Source organism: Podarcis vaucheri, assembly GCF_965113315.1.
Source record: "Podarcis vaucheri genome assembly, chromosome: 13".
NCBI lineage: Eukaryota > Metazoa > Chordata > Lepidosauria > Squamata > Lacertidae > Podarcis > Podarcis vaucheri.
Window position 1 is genome coordinate 31,046,297 of NC_138751.1, and position 22,883 is coordinate 31,069,179.

At 46.1% G+C, this 22,883-nt stretch overlaps 1 protein-coding gene across 1 annotated transcript; it reads right to left on the reverse strand.

Annotated features, from left to right (window-relative positions):
• Nucleotides 1-256: 256 nt before the first annotated feature.
• On the reverse strand, nt 257-12,104 carry LOC309517798 (keratin, type I cytoskeletal 19-like). Its single transcript, XM_082197338.1, has 8 exons — nt 11,451-12,104; nt 7,900-7,982; nt 7,143-7,299; nt 5,120-5,281; nt 4,377-4,502; nt 3,157-3,377; nt 1,952-1,980; nt 257-503 (listed from the first exon to the last, which is right to left on the reverse strand). The coding sequence occupies exons 1-8, from the start codon at nt 11,937-11,939 to the stop codon at nt 481-483; spliced, it is 1,290 nt and encodes a 429-aa protein (XP_082053464.1). The 5' UTR covers nt 11,940-12,104; the 3' UTR covers nt 257-480.
• Between the last annotated feature and the right edge of the window lie 10,779 nt (nt 12,105-22,883).

Consider the following 22,883-nt stretch of genomic DNA (forward strand, 5'->3'; position numbering starts at 1 on the left):
GCACTATAGGATTTCCCCCCACTCTCATGCCCTGTACCATCCCCAAATCTGCTCTGAAGGTCGGGAGAAACCCAGAATAAACTTGGCAGGGCACAGGGAGATGAGAGAGGAGAATGTTTAGTTGTAAATGCTGAAATTGTTATACTGACGGAACGTTCACCTTAATGCTATATTCAATACAACCCTTTGTCATATACTCATCAGAACTTGCAGTGATTAACAGGCAGTCAATTTCTCTCTTAGCAATGAGAATCGGTTTCAGTTTGCAGAAGCCCAAAAGGAACTTTATTAGGCAGAAGAAACACCATACAGAAAGGTTAAAAGCAGGAAGAGCTAGGTCAGAGAATCTAGCCGTTGCGTGGCCCTCAGTCATCCAGAATGGGTGCTCATGAAGTCTGCTGCTAAGTGATTTTGAAACGATGATTTTCACCTGCCAGAAACGGCAGCTGCCCATCCTGTTTCTGGAAAGGAGAGTGCTCTTCACTTCTTATCATCTGCTTTGCCTGTAGCAAGACAAGGTGGGGGAAAGAGTTAATGGACCCAAGTTACACATTTTGAAACCAGCTGTAGCACTCCTAGTGTACACCAGCCATGGAAGAGAGGCTCAGTCACAGCCTCTGCTCTGACTCCAGCCTTGGCCCTGCAAGGTTATCCCCAGAAATGGAATTTCATTTGCCTCCTTAAAGAGGACCCTGAACTGCCTCAGCCTTGGCCTCCCACTTGCAGCCAACACGATCTCACTTCTTGTAAGACTTCCGGGACCTTCTGTAGAAGGGCTTGCCATGGCAATGGAACTGGAACTGACTCCATCACACCACTTGTGGCTCTGAGGGATGGCACTGTGCCTTAATAGGGCTACTCCATGTTTTTCTGCTACTTCCTGTGAACAATTTTTTGTTTGTTTGTTCCTCTTGCTGCCCAAGATGGCAGGTGGGTGGGGTAAGGAAGCAGCCAGGCCATGATCCCAAACACCAGGCCACCTGGAATATCACTTCCTTATCTCCTTGGTCTTCTTGGTCTTATCCCAAAGGAGTATTTAATATTTCAGTGCATATCGGCAACACAGCCTGTGTTCAAAGCAGCGTTCTCTAACCTACTGAACTACAATATCCATAATCCCTGACTACTGGCTAAGATATCTGGGGGTGATGGGAGTTGTAGTCCAAAACCATCTGGGCACACGAGGTTGAGAATCGTCGTTTGAAGGACTTATTAAGTGAATTTATTATCTGAATTACAGCAGAGGCAGGGAAACTGTTTCAGACCAAGGGAGAAAAGCAAGGGCCATTCCGGGTCTCCATGCCTGCATTGCAGAGAAGCCAGGCAATGAAGAAGAAGTCAGGGGTTGCTTGTTGAGGGGTGAGGCTGAGGGAGGAGTGAGGAGACAGTGGAGCTATAGGCAGAATGGAAACGGGAATAATTTGGGTGAAACTGTGGTAAAGGCCATTCTCTTTTGGATTTATCAGCCAAACCAAGCAAAAGCCCACATAATCTAAGGTCTGATGCAAAACTTGTAGCTTAAAAAAATGAAATAAGGAACAATAAAGGATTAGCAAAAATTTGAATTATAAAGGAGATGCAAGGAGATTCACAAGGATCTACAAAAGGGGAGAGGGAAGTCAAAGGGATATGTGCTTTGCTTTGCTTTGCTTTGCTTTGCTTTGTTTTCTCTTATTTGACACTTGTAAAATTTGAAAAAATTGAAAATATAAAAATATATTTTAAAAAGCCCACATAATCTAGATTTCTGCATGGCACATGTAGAGAAGAAAAGGGACACTATGCCAGAGATGTCAGTGGGCCAATTCATAGCCCACCTTTCTGTCACCATGAAATTCAACATGGTTTATGTGGGCTTGCTTGGACCTGCTTAGCTTCAGCAAAGTGGCCACATTATCCTATGGCTTGTACTAAACACTCCCTCAACCCGCCATGAAGAAGGAAGCCTCACCATTAGTCCCTGAAACACTCCCGGAGAAACTGTGGAGGAAAAGAAGAAGGGGAAACATTAACAATCAATGTCAGACCAAATGTACTTTGTGAAACAGTCCACCTTCCAACCTGGGGTTGTTATTCTAAGTTAAGAAGAATTTGCCACTTTAGCTAGTGGCTGCGTGGTTGCCTGTCTCTTTCCCTCTGATGACCTCCTCTTTGACACGTTGGAGGGGGACAATACTGTCATCTCTTGTTTTTTGTTTTACTTTTGGTATTGTAGTTGAACAGTATCTTGGAGGGCAGAATTTTGAAATGTAAAAAATACAGCCAGCAAAGTGGCTCCTCCTGCCATCCCCAGGGCTGTACGAACTTTTGGTCTAGACCATAACTTCCTGCAGTTGCTCTCAGTAGAAGAACCAGAGTAACAAAGCTTTGTGGGAAATATTTGTGTGATTGAGCATTCTGCCTACTTGGACCCGAAGAACAGGTATGCAGCTGCTGGAAAACTGCATACCGAAGAACAAATGGTAGGGGCAATGTGAAGCAATGGGTGAATGGAGCATTAGGTTGGACATGGGGTATACAAGATTAATTCCTTACTTAAGGGAATTAACCATGACAGTTAAAGTTGGTATGATACTAAATGCACAGTGCAGATGTGCAGATGGAACCAGTGCCACCAGATTCCACCCCATATGGATTAATCTCCGTGTCTAGAGCTTTGTTTGACACAAAACCAGTTTTTCGGTTTTACAACATGGGAATCCAGCCTCGAGTTTGAAAGGTTTATAGGAACAGAAGCAGGAGATTAGCTCCGCAGCCTACATAGCGCCATCGTTCTTCCTCCCAATAATGGCCACCCAGGTGTCACAGGGAAAATGTGAAGAAATATTTATCTCCCATTTAATGCAATCTTGTATTTAATGCATGAGCCTGGTCACCATAGGTGACCAAGAATTCCATGCAGGTGAGTGATTAAGCCAGATTCTATTCTTCCCCTGTGCTCAGCATGGAAACCATGTGGGATCCCCAGCACAAGGGAGTGGAGCTCTTTCCCAGTCAATACCAACCCCCAGTAGCCTAGTATTTATTGGCTGATTGAGTGGCAGGCTAGTAGCTGTTGTGGGTTATTAAAGGCTGGGTTAATACCCAGAATCTGGCAACCAGAGACATCTGCTCTCTTTGAGCACTAGGTCATAAGAGACCTGTCAAGTGACCTACTGGAGATCTTGGCCATCCAAGAGCTGGCGGTAGGTTGCAATCTCTTGCTCCAGCCGGGACTTGATGTCCATCAGGGTCTTATAGTCGCTGTTCTGACGCTCCATGTCCGATCGGACCTCAACCAGTTGCGCTTCGATGTTGCCGATCACCCCCTGGATCTGGCACAGCTGAGCCCCATAGCGAGCCTCCGTATCGGCCAAGGTGCCTTCCAGGGCAGCTTTCTGAGAAGAGAAGTGGTGTCGGTGAGAAAGTGTGTGTGGGTGTGGCAGAGACTGTCACCAAGATATGGGTGTGAATTTTAAAGGAGTGTTGTAAGCATAATGGGAAACTGGGCTGCAGTTCAGAGAACAGGCGTCTGCAGCTAAATGGAAATATTTGTTTGGAAGTCAATACTGAAACCCTGGGATTTGCCAATGCCCTTGTCAGAACACCTTTCAGAAGCACTGCACAGTGTTTACACAGCTATGCTGGCATTAGTTGGCCAGAACTTACCTGGTGTGGTGTTTTAATACATGCTAAGTATTTATTGCTGCATTTCAACCAACTGCTGACTGCCATGAGGACGTCAAAATATGGCAGGCTACAAATGTAAATTAACACTATCATTTGCACTGTGCAACAGTTCTGAGATTAGCAGCAGCTTGCAGTTTCAGGGGGGGGAAAGAAGACCGTATTTGTAGAGAGACAATTAGGAATTGGGTAAGTAATTTTATCCCAGTATTTTCAACTTTTCCCTTCTCAGATAATAGAGGGAATGTGTGCTTGTGTGCAAGTGAGCATGCACATACATTGTGTTCCAGAGCAGGGTTTCCCTAACTTGAGTTTCCAGCTGTTTTTGGACTACAACTCCCACCATCCCTAGCTAGCAAGACCAGTGGTCAGGGATGATGGGAATTGTAGTCCGAGAACAGCTTGGAGACACTGTTCTAGAGTTTCCATGTCCCTAAAGCGTAAGAAGAGTCTTCTAGACCAGGCCAATGGGCCACCTAGTCCAGCATCCTGTCATCGCAGTAGACAACCCGATGCCTGTGGGAAACCTGCAAGGAGGACATGAGCACAACAGCCCACCTGTGATTCCCATCAACTGGTATTCAGAGGCCTACTGCCTACTGTAGTGGAGGTTGACTCTTTCACACACACCCTACAAAAGGCAAACACAACCCGTGACTACTTATTTCGGTACCCAAGCAGTAGAAATAACCCATCACTACTCCATTTACCATGCTGAGCTGAGACTGGAGCTCAATCTCCAGACCTTGGAGGGTCCTCCTCAAATCTGTGATCTCAGTCTTGCTGCTCTGAAGTTGCTCGGTGTTGACCGCAACTTCTCGATTCAGTTCTTCAGTCTGTTTGTTTGTTTAAGGGGAGAAATAAAGAAGAATATGTCAACATTCACATTGAATTTATTTACACCGCATTCATTTTATTACAGGCCCTTCTGATATCCTTTCTACTGTCCATTCATGGTGATTTGTGCTTGCAGTGGTATGGGGACAATTCTATGTCACCCCACTTTTAATACTCTTTGCACCTGCAAACGTTTTGGGGCAAATGTCCCCATTGCTTCCTGCTGAAATCCTGCAACTTTTCATAACACAAATGTCCTGCAGTGGAGGGAGTGTCTCCTGGTTTTGTAACATTATAACTGAAGAGTGCCCCTCCAGATGGCAATAATGCGGTAGCGTTGGGGAAGCATTGCAGAACAACCAGTAAGGTGGAAAGATGGTCCAGTATACATCCAACATTAATGCACTATGACATGTTGCAGAATACACCTGCCAAAATATTTCACCTATCTAGAGGAGCTCTACATTTACATTTTATTGCACTGTATTCAGCAGTACAATTTTATGGGCAAGGTGAGTTCACAGCAGCCCAGTTTTCTTCCACTAAATTGTTTCTCTTGGTTTGTTTTTAAAGACCTTCCATTTCTTTCCTTGTCTCCTAGGCTTTTCCATCTCACCTTGGTGGTAAACCAAGCCTCAGCGTCCCTCCTGTTCTTCTCAGCCAGCTTCTCGTACTGGTCTCTCATATCAGTCAGAGCCTTGGTGAGGTCAATGCCAGGAGCAGAGTCAACTTCAACGCTCACTTGGCCTCCCACTTGCCCAGACATAGAACTCATTTCCTGTAAAAAGAGACCAAGACATAGGCATTAATTGCAGGTGTGTCAGCAGAGCAACAATGCCTAACAGCTATCCTTTTATCTAGGGTTAGGCATGCTATCCCACATTCCCTTTGGGCTAACACAGGGATTATCTGAGGTTGTCTAGAAAAACAGAGAGAGTGTGTCATAAAATCATAGAACTGTACAGCTGGAAGTGGCCCCGAGGGTCAACTACTCCAGCCCCCTGCACAGCTAAATAATCCCTGACAAATAGCCACCCAACCTCTGTTTAAACATCTCCCATGAAGGAGAGTCCACATCCACAACCTTCTGAGTTAGTCTCAGATTGTTGGGCGGACTGTCAAGGGGGTATCAGGAAAAACTATGGGTGGTTTCAGCTAAGTCCAACTCAGAGTAGACCCATTTAAGTTAATGGCCCCAAGTTAGTGCCTTCACTGGGTCTACTCTGAGTAGGACTAGTGTTGAAGACTATCCTTTATCCACTGTCCTTCCCTGGAACCGAAAGTTGCATCTTCCTGCTCCTCAATCACACACCTCTTTCCCTTGAAGACGTCGAAATGGGAGCAGCACCACAGTCATGCTTGAAGATGAGGGGTTTCCTATGCCCACCCACTCCTCATTCCCCAGCAGGCTGTCCTGCATTGTGTCAAGGGCCAGGTCAACAGAGTGAGGAGAGACCATGCCTACGTCCTCTCATCTCGCCATGCAGCTCTGCTGCTATCCCCTCCACCACCACGGAAGGGTGTGTGTGCTTTGGCATCTGGTGGAGGCTGGTTCTGGGGGGTGGCAGAGGGTGACAGAGGTTGGTAGAAAGCCAAGAATTCTTCTCCACCTTATATGTGGTCCTCTGTGCATGATGTCTCACCATACATTAAATCTGAGACCTCAGTAATGAGGAATAGACCGTGGTACTGTGAGCCCACTGCATCTGGAAGGCTACAACCTCCACATCCCTCTCTATTTCAGAGTCATCCTTCTTATCCTCCTAACATCTGGCAAAGCCATTTCCGACATGGGAGGAGAGGGGGTTGCGGACAGAAATCCCTCCCACATCCCTCATGGGGGCTGGCCTTTGCCCCCGCGAGATCAGGAAATCCCCGGGCGGGTCGGTGACCCAGCCCGCCAATCGGCGGACCAGGGAGGTGTGGCCTAGCCTATTTAAGGCTAGGCACGCCCGGGGACCGCCCTCTTTGCCCCTTTCCAGCGGTGACACCCATTGGGATCCTAGTTGGCGTACTTCAACAGGACTCCCACGGCTTGTGGACAACCCTTCCCGGTCCCCATGCCAGGTAGTCGATAGGAGCCAATGCCTAAGGCCAATACCTTCCAATTCTGTAATCAATAAAGTTGTGGCCTGTTATGCCCATTAACCTTAATTACTGTGTCCAGTGTCTTCATTTCACATGGGGGAGGGGACTTGCCACGCAATCTGAAACAGCTTCTGCAGCAGGTCCTTCTCAGTTATGGCTCCCTGATTTTGGAACTCCCTCCTTTGCAGATATGTCTGCCCCCTAGCACCTTTCCATCACCTAATGAAGATGGATCTGTTCCACTTGGCCTTTGATTATTATTGAGATGGGGTCGCCCATCACTGGATGTTGATGTTCTGTGCTGCTGTGGGTTATATATGGTGACTATGGCAATGGTGGCTTTATGGTTCCATTGGTGGTCTTCTAATACTCTACTTTATTGGAAACTCTTACTGCCCTGGGAACTTTTAGAACTGTAGTATATACTTATTATTAGCATCAGAAAAAGAAACAGCAACAATAAACTAATAATAAACAATAAATTGTCGTTTTGTTACATTATTATTATTATGCTACCGTGCTTCAAAATGCTGAATGCTGCCTTTCTTTACCTCCTCGTGGTTCTTCTTAAGGTAAGCCAGTTCCTCCTTCAGATTTTCAATCTGCATCTCCAGATCAGTTCTCGCCAAGGTCAGCTCATCCAAGACTCTGCGCAGCCCATTGATGTCAGCCTCAACACTCATGCGCAGGGCTTGCTCAGACTCAAACCTTTTAAAACAAATCAATGCCAGCAAATGATGATCAATTGCTAAAATGGTCTGAGCTGCCTTAATCTAATCACTGTGAAATGTAGAGTGCCAAGAAAACTAGTCTTCCCCCACATAAAGGTAAAGGTAAAGGACCCCTGACAGTTCAGTCACGAACAACTCTGGGGTAGCTGTGCTCATCTTGCTTTACAGGCCGAGGGAGCCAGCGTTTGTCCACAGACAGTTTTTCTGGGTCATGTGGCCAGCATGACTAAGCCGCTTCTGGCGAACTAGAGCAGTGCACGGAAACACTGTTTACCTTCCCACTGCAGCAGTACCTTGTTATCTACTTGCACTGGTGTGCTTTCGAACTGCTAGGTTGGCAGGAGCTGGGACCGAGCAACGGCAGGTCACCCATTGCGGAGATTTGAACTGCCGACCTTTTGATCAGCAAGCCCAGAGGCTCAGTGGTTTAAACCACAGCATCCCCAGCATACTCTGGCATAATTGCTCAATATTTCACCATAGCTCTGAGCATCATGTCTATGCCCTAATACTAAGGTCATTGATCCACAGTTAACCCATTTCTTTCTATTTCTCTGCCTATGAAAAGTTGTCTCACTTGGTTTTGAAGTCATCAGCCGCCAGCCTGGCATTATCAATCTGCAGGATAACCTTGTTGTTGTCAATTGTTGCTTCAAGGATCTGCAAGAGAAGAGTTGGGTTATTTGCTTTCATGTGTATTGTAAGTTTTCTTTTTTTAAAAAAAATAAAATATGTTTGGTGGCCATTGACACACACTGATTGATTTGCTTGCAATGATGTGTGAAAGCTGTGGTTCAGCACATTGTGGAGGGGAAATGGTCTTCTGAATGTACATCATCATTGCTTCTTCTTCTTCTTGTTGTTGTTATTAAATTTCTATATTGATTTATAATAAAAATAAAAATCTCAAATATAATATAATATAAATCTCAAAGCTGTTTACAGCATATTAAAATCAATAATCAATAAAACATTAGCCGGCCGATGTTCCTCCGGCCTCATGAGGAGCCTCTTCAGTAGTGCTAGTGAGTCTGTTACTACATCCTGAAAAAAGCTGGAACACTCAGGGCCGGCCCTATCATGAGACAAAGTGATGCAGCTATGTCAGAGACCTAATGCCGAGGAACAGGGAATGAACTGAGGTTTATGTGCCTCCAGTGGTGGTTGGCACCCATTGGGGCTTGTAGCGCAGAAGGCTGGGAGATCAACAGTAGATGCAGCCAGAACCAATGACAGACAGAGCCACTCCCTGATTGTTGTAAGAAGGCAGGCAAGTGGGAGCTAGTTGAGGGCAGACTGAGGTTGGAGGGGCAGCTCCCCATTTGCCTATATGAACCAGCTTCCACTGTGGGGCACACTGTCCAGCCTGCTCCCCTGAAGACAGCCTCTTGCCTCCTGGGGCAGAGCAAGATGCTGTCCTGTTGCCAGCATCCAAGCACGATACAAAACCACCAATCTGGCTGACTTTTGCAAGTGAAATGTGGCAGGTACCATCTTCCCTTTTGCACCAGGCAAAAAAATGTCTTAGGACAGCCCTGGATTCACTTGTTCACCCAGTCCCATAGCATCACGTTATACTGATTTTTCCATAACATAAAGACGTGACTCAGCCTACATTACACTTGGAACAGGCATGTGACTCCTGTGGCCTTCCAGATGTGATCAGACCCATCCATCCCAGCCAGAATGGCCTGTGGTCAGGGATGCTGGGAGCTGTAGTCAACAACATCTGGAGGACCATAGGTTCCTCATCCCTCTTTTAGAAAAATACCAGCTCCACCAGATCTGCGACTGGCCCAGCATTGTTTTCTATCCTTAGATTATGTTGTGGCAGATCCCAGGCTCATAGGCTGAATAATTAACAGTGACATCTGTAAACTGTCAATGGATCGACATCTTTACTCATTCCTCACCCACATTCCACCAGAATCTACCCCAAGCTCTGCCCATAGCCTGCTGGCTTTGACCCAGCTGTATAGCTGACATGCTAAGTTCCTTGCTGGCTCTAGTTTATTTCAGGCCCTGCTCAGGGACCTGAAGGGCAAAAATGAAAAGTGACAAGCCTCCTTGGGAGGCGATGGTCATGAACTCTCAAGGCTGGTGCAGATTTCCTTACAATAACTGTTTGCTTTTGTGCTTCTCCTTGTGTGCCTTGAGGGCGTGTGTGCTTCATTCATAAACAAACTCCCATTGTGTGCCGATGACTCTGCTAGAGCAAAATAAACCTTGTCTTGTACATAAAGAGAGAAGATTACGGTGCACATAGCTTAGCCAACATCCACAGTTTTCTTGTCTGTTTTCCCCCCTTTTCGAAATAACAGTAGGTTCAACCACAGGTTCTCAAACAAAGCCACAGCAGCCCTGCGGTAACAAGGTTGACTTCAGAACCAAGAGGCCTCTGCTGAGGAACCAGTTCAGGTCTGTGTGAAACCTCTTGGTAAATCAGGATGGTGATGCATGAAGGGATGAGTGAAAGAATCAGAAGCAGGAGTGAGGAGGACACTCTTTCACCAGGGAGAGCACAGGGTTTAAACTTCACAGAGACAAAGGCTTCAATATTAGGAAGAACTTTCCAGTTGCAAGAAAGGTTCAGAACTAGAAAAGTATTTATCTCTCATAGGCCATGTGTGAGATGGATGTGGTAAAAAAGCATTTACTCAAGCTTCCTCAAACTCGGCCCTCCAGATGTTTTGAGACCACAATTCCCATCATCCCTGATCACTGGCCCTGCCAGCTAGGGATCATGGGAATTGTAGGCCAAAAACATCTGGAGGGCCGAGTTTGAGGAAGCCTGCATTTACTGCTAGGATGAAGAACCTGACACCCTCCTGATATTGTTGGACTACAACTCCCATCATTCCAAGACAGCATGGCTGATGGTCACAGGTGACCAAAACACCTGGAGGACCATGAGTTTTCCACCCACCACGACTGCTAGAAAAGCAATGCTGTACCACAAGAATTGCAGCTGATGGTATGTATCCATAACTGGTTCTGGCTCACCCAACACATTATTATTCCATGTGAGAGCAGACTCAGGATGTGGTGAAAATATGTCTCAGTCTCCATTCTTGACCTTATGGCATGGGAAGGGATAATGCCCAACCTCATGCGGGAATGAAGGAGAGACAGAGTCTTAGGAGCATAAATCCAGGCAAATGCCACACTTCCAAATGTACATTCGGACTAAGCAACTAATAGGGCAAGCCTGTGCATGTTTCTTCAGATATAAATACTGATGAACTGAGGGCAGTGCCAGCAACAGTTTCACATAGCTGCAGTCCTAGAAAAGGTAGCCCAGCGTGACCAAACTCTGATAATGCCAGAGGGCATTAATAACTGAAGTCAGGCATTGTTTGCTGCAGTCTTGGAGCCAGGGAACAAAACAGATAAGGAAACTGGCTGTATTCAAACAGTTTCCATTGCAATCAGACAGATAAAGAGATGGATTGCATTGCATTCTGGCGCTATGAATACACCAGAATGGGTAAAATGACTGAATTTGCAGCAATGCACAGAGCAAAGCTGTTTGCAAATGCAACATCTTGCAGCCACATCTATCCAATAAGGGCTTTGTGGCAAAAAAAGAAAGGGAAAAAAATACCTTTGCGGGGCTAACCACTGCAGGGGCAATCAACACATGTATTCTCCACAGAGGAAAGGGGGCTAAATTATTGCTAATGAACAGCATGTGGAATTAATCCACTGTATCACTTCCTGGTTGAGACAGGTGCAGCTGCAGTATTTAAAGCCTGGCTTTGATTCTTGTCTCATTCACCCAATTGTGAAGATACTGCACCAGCCCTGTGCTGTTCGCCTAGTAAGGGAAGCTACTGTGATGCCCATCCTCAGTAGGGCAAAACTGAAGTCCAAGCCTCTGAATGCAGCCTTTTCATTGTGCAAGCTCTTACAAAACATGCACAGTCATCCAAGCTAGGTTGCTATTGCACCCACTTTACAGATGGAAGTGCCGAGAGGTCGGGACTTCCTAACCAGACCTACCCAGCTCAGCTATTTGTGTGGGTGGGTGTAGTTCTCCACCTCTGCCGTTTTCACAGCTAGGCCCTTGGTGCGTGTTGAGCACTCCACGCCCCTCCCGCCATGCGGCTTACAAATGTGAAGTCCTACCTTGTCTCTGAGGTCTTCAATGGTCTTGTAATAGTGGCTGTAGTCCCTGGATGGGCTGGTGGGAGACTGCTTCTGGTGCCACTCTCGGATCTTCACCTCCAGCTCTGTGTTGGCTTCCTCCAGAGCACGCACCTTGTCCAGGTAGTTGGCCAGGCGGTCGTTCAGATTCTGCATAGTGACCTTCTCGTTTCCGGACAGGAGGCCATCGTTGCTGCCGCCAAAGCCACCTCCAACACCTCCCCCAAAGCCCCCACCAAAGCCCCCACCGTAGCCCCCACCAAGGCCACCGCCAAGGCCAGCACCATAGCAAGCCCCAGCTCCTCCGCCATAACCTAGCCCTAGGCCTCCTCCAGCCCCAGAGGAGACGAACCTAGCGGAAGACATGGAAATGCCCTGGCCGCCAGATCCACCATGGATGCTTGGAGCTCTGAAGGAAGACCCGCCATAGCCCCCGCCAGAGACGGATTGCCTGAAGCTGTAACTGGCCATTGAGAGGGGATTTCTGAAAGCAGCTCTTGGCAAGCAAGTTAACACAGTGTGTGATCTGGAGGCAGAAATGTGAGCAACGCTTCTCTACCTGCCTCCTTTTATGTCAGCCTCTGGGTTGGGGTGGGGGGAGAGGGTTGTCCACCCAACAAAGCTGATATGTGAGTCCTCTGGAACGGACCAGCCCTAAACACTCATTGGTCAGTCAGCACAAAGTGGGCTGTGCTTCTTTCCCAAGTGTTTGCAAAGAAACTGCATTTTCCTCCTCTCCCCTCCCCTTTCCCCCTTTGTCTTACCTTGCTGTGTCGCCCTCTCCCCCCCCCATGCCAATAAAAGGTGTGATTCACGGTAGGTGGCTTTTGGCTCAGGGGAAAGGCACTGGTAAAACCTAGATGATAGTTTACTTAAGCCGCAGCTAAACCCTTGAGCACACACACCTGTCCGCACACACACACACCTGTACATAAACACACATACACACTCCTTTGTAGGAGCAGTTTGGGTGGGGGGTGGGTGGGGAGAACTTGTAGGTGCCAGTCACCCGGCAAAGTTGCTGGAGGTGAAATCGAGAGTGATGTGGTTGCTGAAAGGCTTTTGCATAGATGCAGCTCAGATAACAATCAGGTCCCTGTGAAAGGTGATCTGAGTATCTTCAAAGTGTCCCAGATTCAATGCTTGCTGCAACAAGGGGTCCCCTGTGAAAGGAAAACAGAAGCATGCCTCAAACGAATGTCCCTCTCAGTTTCTTCTATCATTTTAGGCAGGCAGTAAAAAGCCTTCAGACGTGAAAGGCCCTCTTTTCCTCTTCGAATGAAGTGGATATTTCTGGAACATTTTTGCATGAGTACAAAGCCACAGGTCTGTTTTTGTGTGGAATCATAGAGTTGGAAAGGGACCCTGAGGGTCATCTAGTTTAACGCCCTGCAATGCTGGAATCTCAGCTAAAGCGTCCATGACAGGTGGCTCTGCTTAAAAACCTCCAAGGAAGGAGAGTCCACCACCTCCCAAGGGAGTCTGCTTTACTGATAGACATCAGGGGTGAGGAGCCTTTGAAGTGTTATCAGAATCCATTTCCCAGCAGCCCCAGTCAGTGTGGCCAATGGTCAGGGATGTGGAAGGTGGAGCTATCTGGAGGAAACCAGGTCATGGAAGGCTGGACTAGATAAATGATTTTAATTTTTTTTATTGACTTTTGTGTTATAAGCAGCAATAAAACAATAGATGCTAACATTTGAGGAGAGAGGTGGTTCAGGATTGATCCAGCAGTGCAGCTCAAGTTATAGCCTATCAGCCTAAAGTCTCTTTCCGGAGATGGTTGTGAGCCAAAGGATAAACTGTTGACCCGACTCTATAATAGCTCAGTGATGGAGTCCGTGTTCTGCATGTTAAAGATCCCAGTTTCTTAATCCGTGCTTGAAGTTTCTCAAGTACAGTGGTACCTCAGGTTACAGACGCTTCAGGTTACAGACTCAGCTAACCCAAAAATAGTACCTCGGGTTAAGAACTTTACCTCAAGATGAGAACAGAAATCACGCAGCGGCGGCGCGGCGGCAGCGGGAGGCCCCATTAGCTAAAGTGGTACCGTAGGTTAGGAACAGTTTCAGGTTAAGAACAGACCTCCAGAACGAATTAAGTTCTTAACCTGACTGTACTAAGTCAGAATAGGCACCGCTTGAATAAATGAGCTAACGGCCCGATATATGTAGATTTAAAAAACAAACAAACAACTATTAAATTTTAAAGCACATAAAAAGAAAAGTAAATATTACAGCTATCAAAACAATATTATGCACTTCAAAGAAACAAACTAAGATTGGCAGCCAATAAAATACTACAAAAGAAAGATAAAAAGAGAAACAAGTACCTAAATAAAACAAAAAGTAGGTAATTATTTAAAACTAAGCAAAAACCAATAAATCAAGAGCTCTGCAGTGTATGCCATATCCAAATGACATCCACTGGGCAGATGAGTTTGTTATTCATGTCTCTCAGAATGGATGAGTTCAAAATAAATTACAGGTAACGGGGAATGTCCATGCTATTCAGCCTTAGTAAATATTATAAAATCAGACCACACTACAATAATGTTATCTCCCTTAGTCTGCCCTTGTACAATCCTCAAATTATTTGTTGTTGTTTTCTTGTAATGCCATATATCCCATACCAATTTGACAGCGTTGCACCGGAGAGATCTTCCCAATGCCTAAAAGCCATTTCAGATTGTAAGAGATGTCTAATAAGCTCTTTCCTGTGTAGATCTGAGCTGTCTGCTGTAAAAATATCCAATAAAGCCAACTGTAATGTGTTATCTCAATCTGTTGCTTTGTTATTTTATTCCCGCATGTAGATATTGAGCTCCACGTAAGCGTACCTATGCTATGCCGATCACAGCAATTGAACTCACATTCATATAAACATAAAAATGGGAGCTAAAAAAAGAACCCAGGAAACTCTAGCTTATCCCTCAGAGAGCTACAGTTCCCAGAATCCTTAACAAATAACCGTCCCCAGATTTCTTTGTGGGAAGCCATGTGCTTTTAATGTGCTTTCAATGTATGGTGTGGATGCAAGCGATATCAACATTCATGTGAATGAAGTATCAGAGCAGAGCTTCCCTGCATTCCTTCTCCCCTAGACCACAATGTAGGAGAATTGAACTAAGAGTTGCACAAGGAAGGAAGGAGATCCTGTGATCTTCAGCTAGATCACCATGAATCAGTTCTCACTTGGGAGTAGCGTGTTTTCCACTTTTCCACATTTCCAAAAGTGGCCAGACTTCTCTTTTGGCCTTTGGGGCTCTCCCCAAGACACCCCATCCCCCCATGCCCTCTTTTGAACCCTCCTTGAACATTTTTGCCTGGCTGGAATATGCCCTTCAACTTCCATAATGCTTCTTGCTTGCCTGAATGGAAGATAGAGTTGTGTCAGCGCACACAGAATCTGCCCAATTTTTTGCCTCTGGCCCATAGCTGTCAACGTTTCCCTTTTTAAAAGGGAAATTCCCTTATTCTGAATAGGATTCCTCACAAGAAAAGGGAAAAGTTGACAGCTATGCTCTGGCCCTGCCCACCCTGGCATGTGGCCCCTGGAAGTTTGCTTAGAAGGCAATGTGCCCCCCGCAGGCTGAAAATGTATCCCCACTCCTGTTCTAGTACAAATCACGGAAGATTCATGAATTATCCTTGAAAGCACAGGCAGTGTTTTCGCACGTAGCAGTCGCTATTTGGCAACAGCTGCTGTCCTGTATGTGGGTTCTCAAGGGTTTTGCCAGCCCTAGAGCAGCTTGAGGTAAGCTTGCTTTTCTTGCTCATCGACATATAGCACAGTGTGTGTATATCCACCTCTCACCAGTCTGTGGGCTAAAACCACACACACGATGGTGTTGCTTGTCAGATACGGAGGTTTCTCCCCCATATCACCACATCCTGTCTGTAACCAAGTCAAGTAAAACCTGTCCAACAAGTCACCCTTCTTTGTTTCTTTTCTTTTCATAAGTTACTCTTCTGATGTTTCTCAAGAAGGTGAAAAGTTAATGCTGGGACGTTTGAACAGTGGTGACAGGCCTCAGGACAGAAAGCTAGCCATCGGGATCAGCACGACACCCCAATCTCTGAGCGGTGCAAGACTCCGGGCACTCATCCAGAGTTCATGTTTCCTTTTGGTAAGGAGGCACGACAGAGACTGCAGTATGTTTAGGATATATATATTATTTACACATATATACAACCTGAGCATACGATGGAGGGGTTCACAGCATTAACACCCCAAAAGGGTCTTGTTTCTCCTCCTAGCCACAGCCTTGGATTCAGGCAGACATCAAACACTGCATAGGTTCTAACTCCCTGAGGCCCTGGGGGCCCAAGCGCCTCATGAAGGGGCCATCCATCCAGAAATTTTGGTGCCAGGGCTATGCACGCTGCATGGCACCCATTGCCCCAGGCACCCACAGTTGTGGGGCTAAGTTGGCCTTCCTGAAACATTGTATTTTCTGGTTTTTCAACTTGCCTCCAGCTTCTAACTCACCTAACCTCTCTAACTTTGGCTTTATCTGCTGAGGAAGGAGGGGCCCACCCATTTGTCAGGGCTGGGCTGAGGAGGAATGGTGGGGGCTGCCTCCCTTCTCCTGAACCTTCCTGAGAACAGGAGGACCGTATAGATTTAGAACAGTGGTTTGCAGAAGGACATAGTTCAGAGGCTGCAGAGGGGGGAAGCTGGGAAATATTGAGGGAGGAACAGCAGGAAGAAGAAGCATCAGGGGAGAGACAGCTGACAGACTCAGTGTCCTTCGAAAGCATTCCTGACCCCCCCCCTCCCAGGACCAGGCAAGCTTTGAGAGTAGTAGAACAGAAAGCTCAGAGGCCGAAAGCTCAGATCAGATAATGCAGTGGTGACGTAGAATAGAAGAGACGGAGGGGGTGGGACTTTACTTGGAGCAGCGCCATTATCTTAGGGAGACACTGCATTCCTTCGCCTCTCTCTGTGCATAGTGAATAAATTACTTGGTAAGAAATCTTGTTTCTCTGCTTCTTGGCTGCCACTGTGGGAGGGATTGGATTCCCTTAAGTCTGACACCATCTCACATTGAACCCCCTTGTTCCTTTCTTTTCTTAATAGCCTATGGAAACAAGCCTGACTTGATCAGCGTTTAACACTTGCTTGGTCCAGGGATCAAAATCTGGTACTCAGCTTAGCACCTCAAGCCTTGATTAAATTCTAACACTTACTGGGTCCACGGATTAGAGAGGTCTGGCACCCACAAACTTGTAACAATACAGAAGCTTACCGGACAGGCAAATGAATCTTACTTCTATGCTAGCAGTGAGATAGTGCCAGGGGCAGCTCATTATATTTTTCCCATTATAGGTGAAACATTCCACCACTGCCCCCCTCATGGCTGCCCTGCCGCCACCCTGCAGTTCCTGGCCCATTCCCTGCCCCCCACCATTGTACCCTTGCTATCATGGGCCGTGCTGCCACAACTGCGCCCTCAAACAGGCTCTGTTGTTTATTGATACAATACTTTTATTTTAGCTCTACTTGTTTTGGAGCAAAATACTCCTTCTTGAGGAGCCTGAAGACCTTGCAAGCACTTTGCTCTGAAAATATTCCTTTAAGCTTTCCGGCCAGGTTGGTGCAGTGTGACACATGTATTCCTTGAACTTGGTTGTCAACCTGAACCAGTCATCAAAGGTCATGACTCAGAATGCTGGCTATCCACCACCAAGTATTGAGCAGTACAAAAATCTAGAGTGAGGTTTGCTACAACTGAGGACCACATTCACAATAAAAATAAAATCTCCCTGCTGCTCCTGTATATCAGGAGTGGGAGAACTTCAGGACTTGTCTCATCTACTTTGAAGTTGTTTTACTAGAGCTCCAGGAGGTACCCACCAGAACCAGGTGCAAAAAGCATAGTTAGGATGAAAGAACAGGGTACATCTGAACAGTCTGAGCCCAGGAATTTGTTTCAGTACCAGGATGGAATAAGGCTGGTGCTCCTTTCAAGCACATAAGTCTGTTCCTGGTTAACTTTCTTCATTTCTTCAGTATAGGTTGATCTGCAATGTTCTGTTGATCTACTGCAGTCACTCAGAGTAGATCCTGATCTAACTTCTGCCTTCCTGTGTTCTTTATGTCTCTTGCAGCCATCAGACTCCAGCACTTAGTGAAAACAAAATATCTCTGGTGATACATCATGTTTCTGCCTGATTCTCATCTCATCTGTGGTTCCGTTAATGTTGTTTAGCACTATCAGCGTCATATACAAAAACAATCATTTCAAAGCTCTTTGCGTGTCTTCGATTTATCATCTGCAGAGTTCTCCTAAAATGAAAACATTAATTACATGGTCAGTGTCAACAATAGGAAGCCATCATTTCATGTGTATTCCAAACAGAGAGGTTTAACTCTTGCCAGGCCTTCATTTCCTAAAGAAGAACTGAAAATCACGCTAGCCTGGAACCCAAGTGCTCTGACACACAAGCCCACTTCCTGAATTTGGCACATGCTTAGTTGCACTCTTTATCAAGTCAAATGTCTGAGGTCCCATCCCCAGGAGACAGCAGGATCAGCAAGCAGAAAGCAAAAGAACAGACAGGGTACATTTGGACAGACACTAGGGAGGTCATGTGCCCTACTTTAAAGAGGACAGTTCTCTATTTGAAGGCGCACCCTTTTTGAAGGGCTGTCTGGTTGTCAGGAGCGAGCCGGCAGTAAATCACACTGTGCAAGCTGGAGTTAACTCTGTATTAGCAAGAACACAATCCGCACAGACTTGTCGGAGTGTCAGGCCTGATGAGCATAGCAGCTCATCTCCAGCGCATGAAAGATCTCATGAGATTTCAGTGAGATTCATGAGATCTTACCAGAAATTGGCAGTGGCATGATGGGAATTGTGGCAGCAGTGCTAGCGGCAGAGGCAACAGGACAGGCAGCATGGTAGTGTCAGGTGGCACTTTTCATTTCACTTCAAATGCCAAAATAGGATGTACCACCCCTGAGGTGAGCTAAGCAACAAGCACATTGCTCTGAGGTGCTGAGGGCCAGCAGTGAATCCTCCTTGTATCTTGGCTCCCTTTTCTTACACTGCATCTTTCCAGAGGCAATGGCAACCCTTGTTTTGCAGGCATCTTGAGGCAGACCCTCGGGTTCTCCTTGTATCCTTGCCGCTTCTATTCTCGAATCTGCAATGACTGATCGACTGATTGATTGAATGAATGAATCTTTATTTGCGTCAGCCATCAGCCATAGCAATAAAACAACAATACGATATACAGAGAATATAAATAAAAAGTCAGTTATATAAAATACATTTTAGGATTTTGAATCAATAGTCAAATGGTGGATCTTATTCTGATTGCCCCAGCTAAAAACCTTGCAACCTTTGCTGTCATCTGCTCATCTTGATCTGCCAAGAGAAAGGACACTGTGGCAGTGGCTGGGCAATAAAAGAGGGGTGATAACCTCATTCCTCAAGTCTTTATAAAGAGTGCAAGCCAGAAGGGCATGCGCCACCAATTCGGTACTGCCATCTCCACAGGGACATAAGAGTTTTTCGTGTGGAATCTGTTGGAATCGTCCCTCCAGTACAGCCGAGGGCAATGCATTCAATCTTGCGAGAGTAAAAGCATCTGCAGTGATTGCTTGTTTGCATTTATTTTCACTCCTCAGCCTCCACACCCACTCATTAGGAGGAAATGAGCAGATAAGAAAAGAATCGATGTGATCAAAGGTACAAGTGGGCCAGGATTTCTCCCAGATTTCCTCAAGAAGCAACCAGCATACCGGCTTCCAAAACAAAAAGCACGGGATTACAGTTCAGTAGGCGCACACCTGCTTTGTTTGCAAAAGGTTCAATCCCTTGCATTGCTGGTTTAAGAAAAGGAGCCGATAGCAGGGTGCGGAGAAAGATCCTTCACTGCCTGAGACCTTGCAGAGTCACTGCTCCTGAATGCAGCTTCTGGAAACCACTGGAGAGGAGAGGGCTTTTGTGCTCAGGTTCTGCTGGTGGGCTTTCTATGGTTCGCCACTGTGAGAACAGGATGCTGGACTAGATGGCGTAAAGGCTCTTCTTATGTTCTATGTTGTTGTTTAGTCGTTTAGTCGTGTCCGACTCTTCGTGACCCCATGGACCAGAGCACGCCAGGCACTCCTGTCTTCCACTGCCTCCTGCTGTTTGGTCAGACTCATGCTGGTAGCTTCGAGAACGCTGTCCATCCATCTTGTCCTCTGTCGTCCCCTTCTCTTTGTGCCCTCCATCTTTCCCAACATCAGGGTCTTTTCCAGGGAGTCTTCTCTTCTCATGAGGTGGCCAAAGTATTGGAGCCTCAACTTCAGGATCTGTCCTTCCAGTGAGCACTCAGGGCTGACTTCCTTCAGAATGGAGAGGTTTGATCTTCTTGTAGTCCATGGGACTACTAGGAAGATAATGAACAGGACACGGGCACCACAGAACTCTCCCAGCTTACACTCAATGGCAGCTGGTACTCAGAGGCATAATGATAGCCTCTTCCTCTATTCTTTTGTCTAATCCTCTTTTCAAGTCATCCTAGTGGGTGGCCATCACCACATCTACTATCGTAGGAGCAAGTTCTGTAGTTTTATGGAAGAAGTGCTTCCAGACCAAAGGTTTTATTTCTTCCAGGCTCCCGTTTTGCACAGCGACCAACCAGATACCTCAACGAAGTCCACAGCAAGGCAGGAGGGCTATAGCTATTCCTCCACAGCAACTGGGGTTCAGAGGCATGCTAATCCTCTGATCCTGGGCATGCCATGTAGCTACCATGATCAGCAGACTTTTTCTTTTATTTTTTTCTTTTCACAAATGCTGTATTGAAATTAAAAGAAAAGCAAAAATTCATCCAGAAATAACAATAAAAAATCTTACATCAAATCACATTAACTTCTTCTTACATCTGTAACGACATCCTGTCACCCCATCATGCATCTACCACCTATTTCTTCTAATGCACTTTCTGTTTTCATTTATTAATTTTCATTATAAGTCATTAATGACTTCTCCTATGCATTTCTACTGTACCACAGAGGTCATTCAAGGCCTGTCATTTACACCATATTATTACGATATTTCTTAAGATATTTTTTGTACATGTCCCATTCTTTAATAAATATTTGTTCAGTGTGTCCTCTCAATTTCCCTATCATTTTTGCCAGCTCATCGTATTCTAACAGTTTACTTTGCCACTCCAATTTGTTCGGGATTGTGTCCCCTTTCCAGTATGTAGCGATTAATATTCTTGCAGCTACCGTGGCATACAAGAATATTTTCCTCATGTTTTTAGCGATGTCTGAACCTAGTATACCCAAAAGGAAAGCTTCCAACTTTTTTTAATAAAAGAGATCTTAAATATCTTTTTGAGCTTGTTATAAATTACCTCCCAGAAATCCTTTACTTTCTTACAGTTCCACCACATATGTACCATTGTACCTTCCGCTTCCCCACATCTCCAACATTTACTTGAGGTATTTTTTTGTACATTTTAGATAGTTTTATCGGTGTTAAATGATCAGCAGACATTGATCATCTTTATCCACTATAAACCATTCTCTTGCGGATCTGCAAGGAGCTGATTCTGTTTGCTTTGCGGTGGGCCTTGTCTGGATTAGAGAATCCTGCTCTTAAAGCAGAAATCAGCTAGAAGGAGTGGGGAGAATATTATTCTTAACCAAAAATGCCCACAGTCTTTCCTCCCCGTGCCTCTTCCTCTTGCATCACTGCCTGTGATAATAGCTATGTTGGAGCACTCTAATGATGGCTGCAGATTACCAGGTGGAAAATAGTAGGTTCCTTTCTGCAAAACCAGCACTCTGTCTCCTGCTAGGCTGACTGGCATGCGGAAGTGGAAAGAGGTGCTCCAACAATGTGCTAGTCAAGGCAACTCAGTGTTTGGCAAACACCTTTTGGGTGATAACTATCCTTGGGGGTTCTTCTGATGCCTATCGCAGCATATCCCATCATTAATCATACACCTGCAAATCTCTGCGGTGTTAGCTTGCGCCGGATACATGCTGGAGGTGCCAACAGATCAGCAAAGGCAAGAAGGCACGGGCGTCTTAAAGGACAGGTCCCAACACACCAGCTCCTCGCAGCCTGGGAAAGACAGGCCTTGTGCAAAGTTGCATGAGCTGTTCATCGAGAAGGGGTGGTGGGGTGGAGGTGGAGTGGAGGTGGGGCAACCCTCAATTGGATTAGGCCACTAATCCCCAGTCTTTTCAGAGGCAGGACCCACCTGTAACCACAGCCTGCAACATGGAACCTACATTTTAAAACATTTCCTTATTGTTCTTTAAGAGAGAGAGAGAAATATAACCCTTTCCTTGAAGTGATGTGAATCACCTTCGCTCAGATAGGGTTGCCATATTCCCAACAGTGAAAATCCAGACGTATGGCAGCTACCCTAGCTCAGAGCATTATTCATTTGTGGGCCGTGACAACCCACCAGTTGAAAGGCAGTAATTTAGAATCATAGAATTGTAGAGTTGGAAGGGACCCAGAGGATCCTCCAGTCCAACTCCCTGCAGTATAGGAATATGCAGCTGTCCCATGCGGGGACCGAACTTGCAACCTTGGCATTGTCAGCACCACACTCTAACCAACTGAACTATCCAGTCACAACTTAGGGGCCAGATGTAAATGGTGGGCTAATCTCAGACCCTCCAAGTGTCCCTATTTTCCAGGGACAGTCCCAGATTTACAGAAGCCATCCCAGTTTCTGATTTGATCCCAGAATGTCCCACTTTTCCTTAGGACGTTCCTATTTTCGTTGGAGAAATGTTGGAGGGTATGGAGTTATGCGACCCCCACAAGCCAAGGAGATAAGTGACTATACAACCTTTAGAAGACATCTGAAGGCAGCCCTGTACAGTGGTACCTCAGGTTACATACGCTTCAGGTTACAGACTCTGCTAACCCAGAAATAGTGCTTCAGGTTAAGAACTTTGCTTCAGGATGAAAACAGAAATCGTGCTTCGGCGGTGCAGCGGCAGCGGGAGGCCCCATTAGCTAAAGTGGTGCTTCAGGTTAAGAACAGTTTCAGGTTAAGAACGGACCTCCGGAACAAATTAAGTACTTAACCTGAGGTACCACTGTACAGGGAAGTTTTTAAATGTTTCATTATGTTTTTATATGTGTTGGAAGCTGGTATAAATAATGTTGTTGTTGTTATCATGGAATAGGACATCCCTATTTTCATCGGAGAAATGTTGGAGGGTATGGCCACTCTACTTTTAGTTCAGGGGTGGGGAACCCCAGGCCTCCAGGCCCTCTGAACTCTCCCAGGCCACAATCCACCCCTCTCAAGCCCTACCCCAAACTGAGCTTGCTTGCTACTTTGAGCATTTCTTGCCCTTGAAATATGATCATGTCTCTTGCTTGACTGGACGGAGGATAGGGAAAGGTGTGTCCATGTGTGCAGACACCAGTCTACT

Excerpts from the sequence above, each read along its gene's own strand:
- LOC309517798 (XM_082197338.1), bottom strand. The coding sequence starts at position 11,939 with ATGGCCAGTTACAGCTTCAGGCAATCCGTCTCTGGCGGGGGCTATGGC. Across the intron at positions 5,282-7,142 it reads TTAAGAAGAACCACGAGGAG|GAAATGAGTTCTATGTCTGG; the intron begins GTAAAGAAAGGC and ends CTCTTTTTACAG. Across the intron at positions 1,981-3,156 it reads TTGGATGGCCAAGATCTCCA|TTTCTCCGGGAGTGTTTCAG; the intron begins GTAGGTCACTTG and ends TTTCCTCCACAG.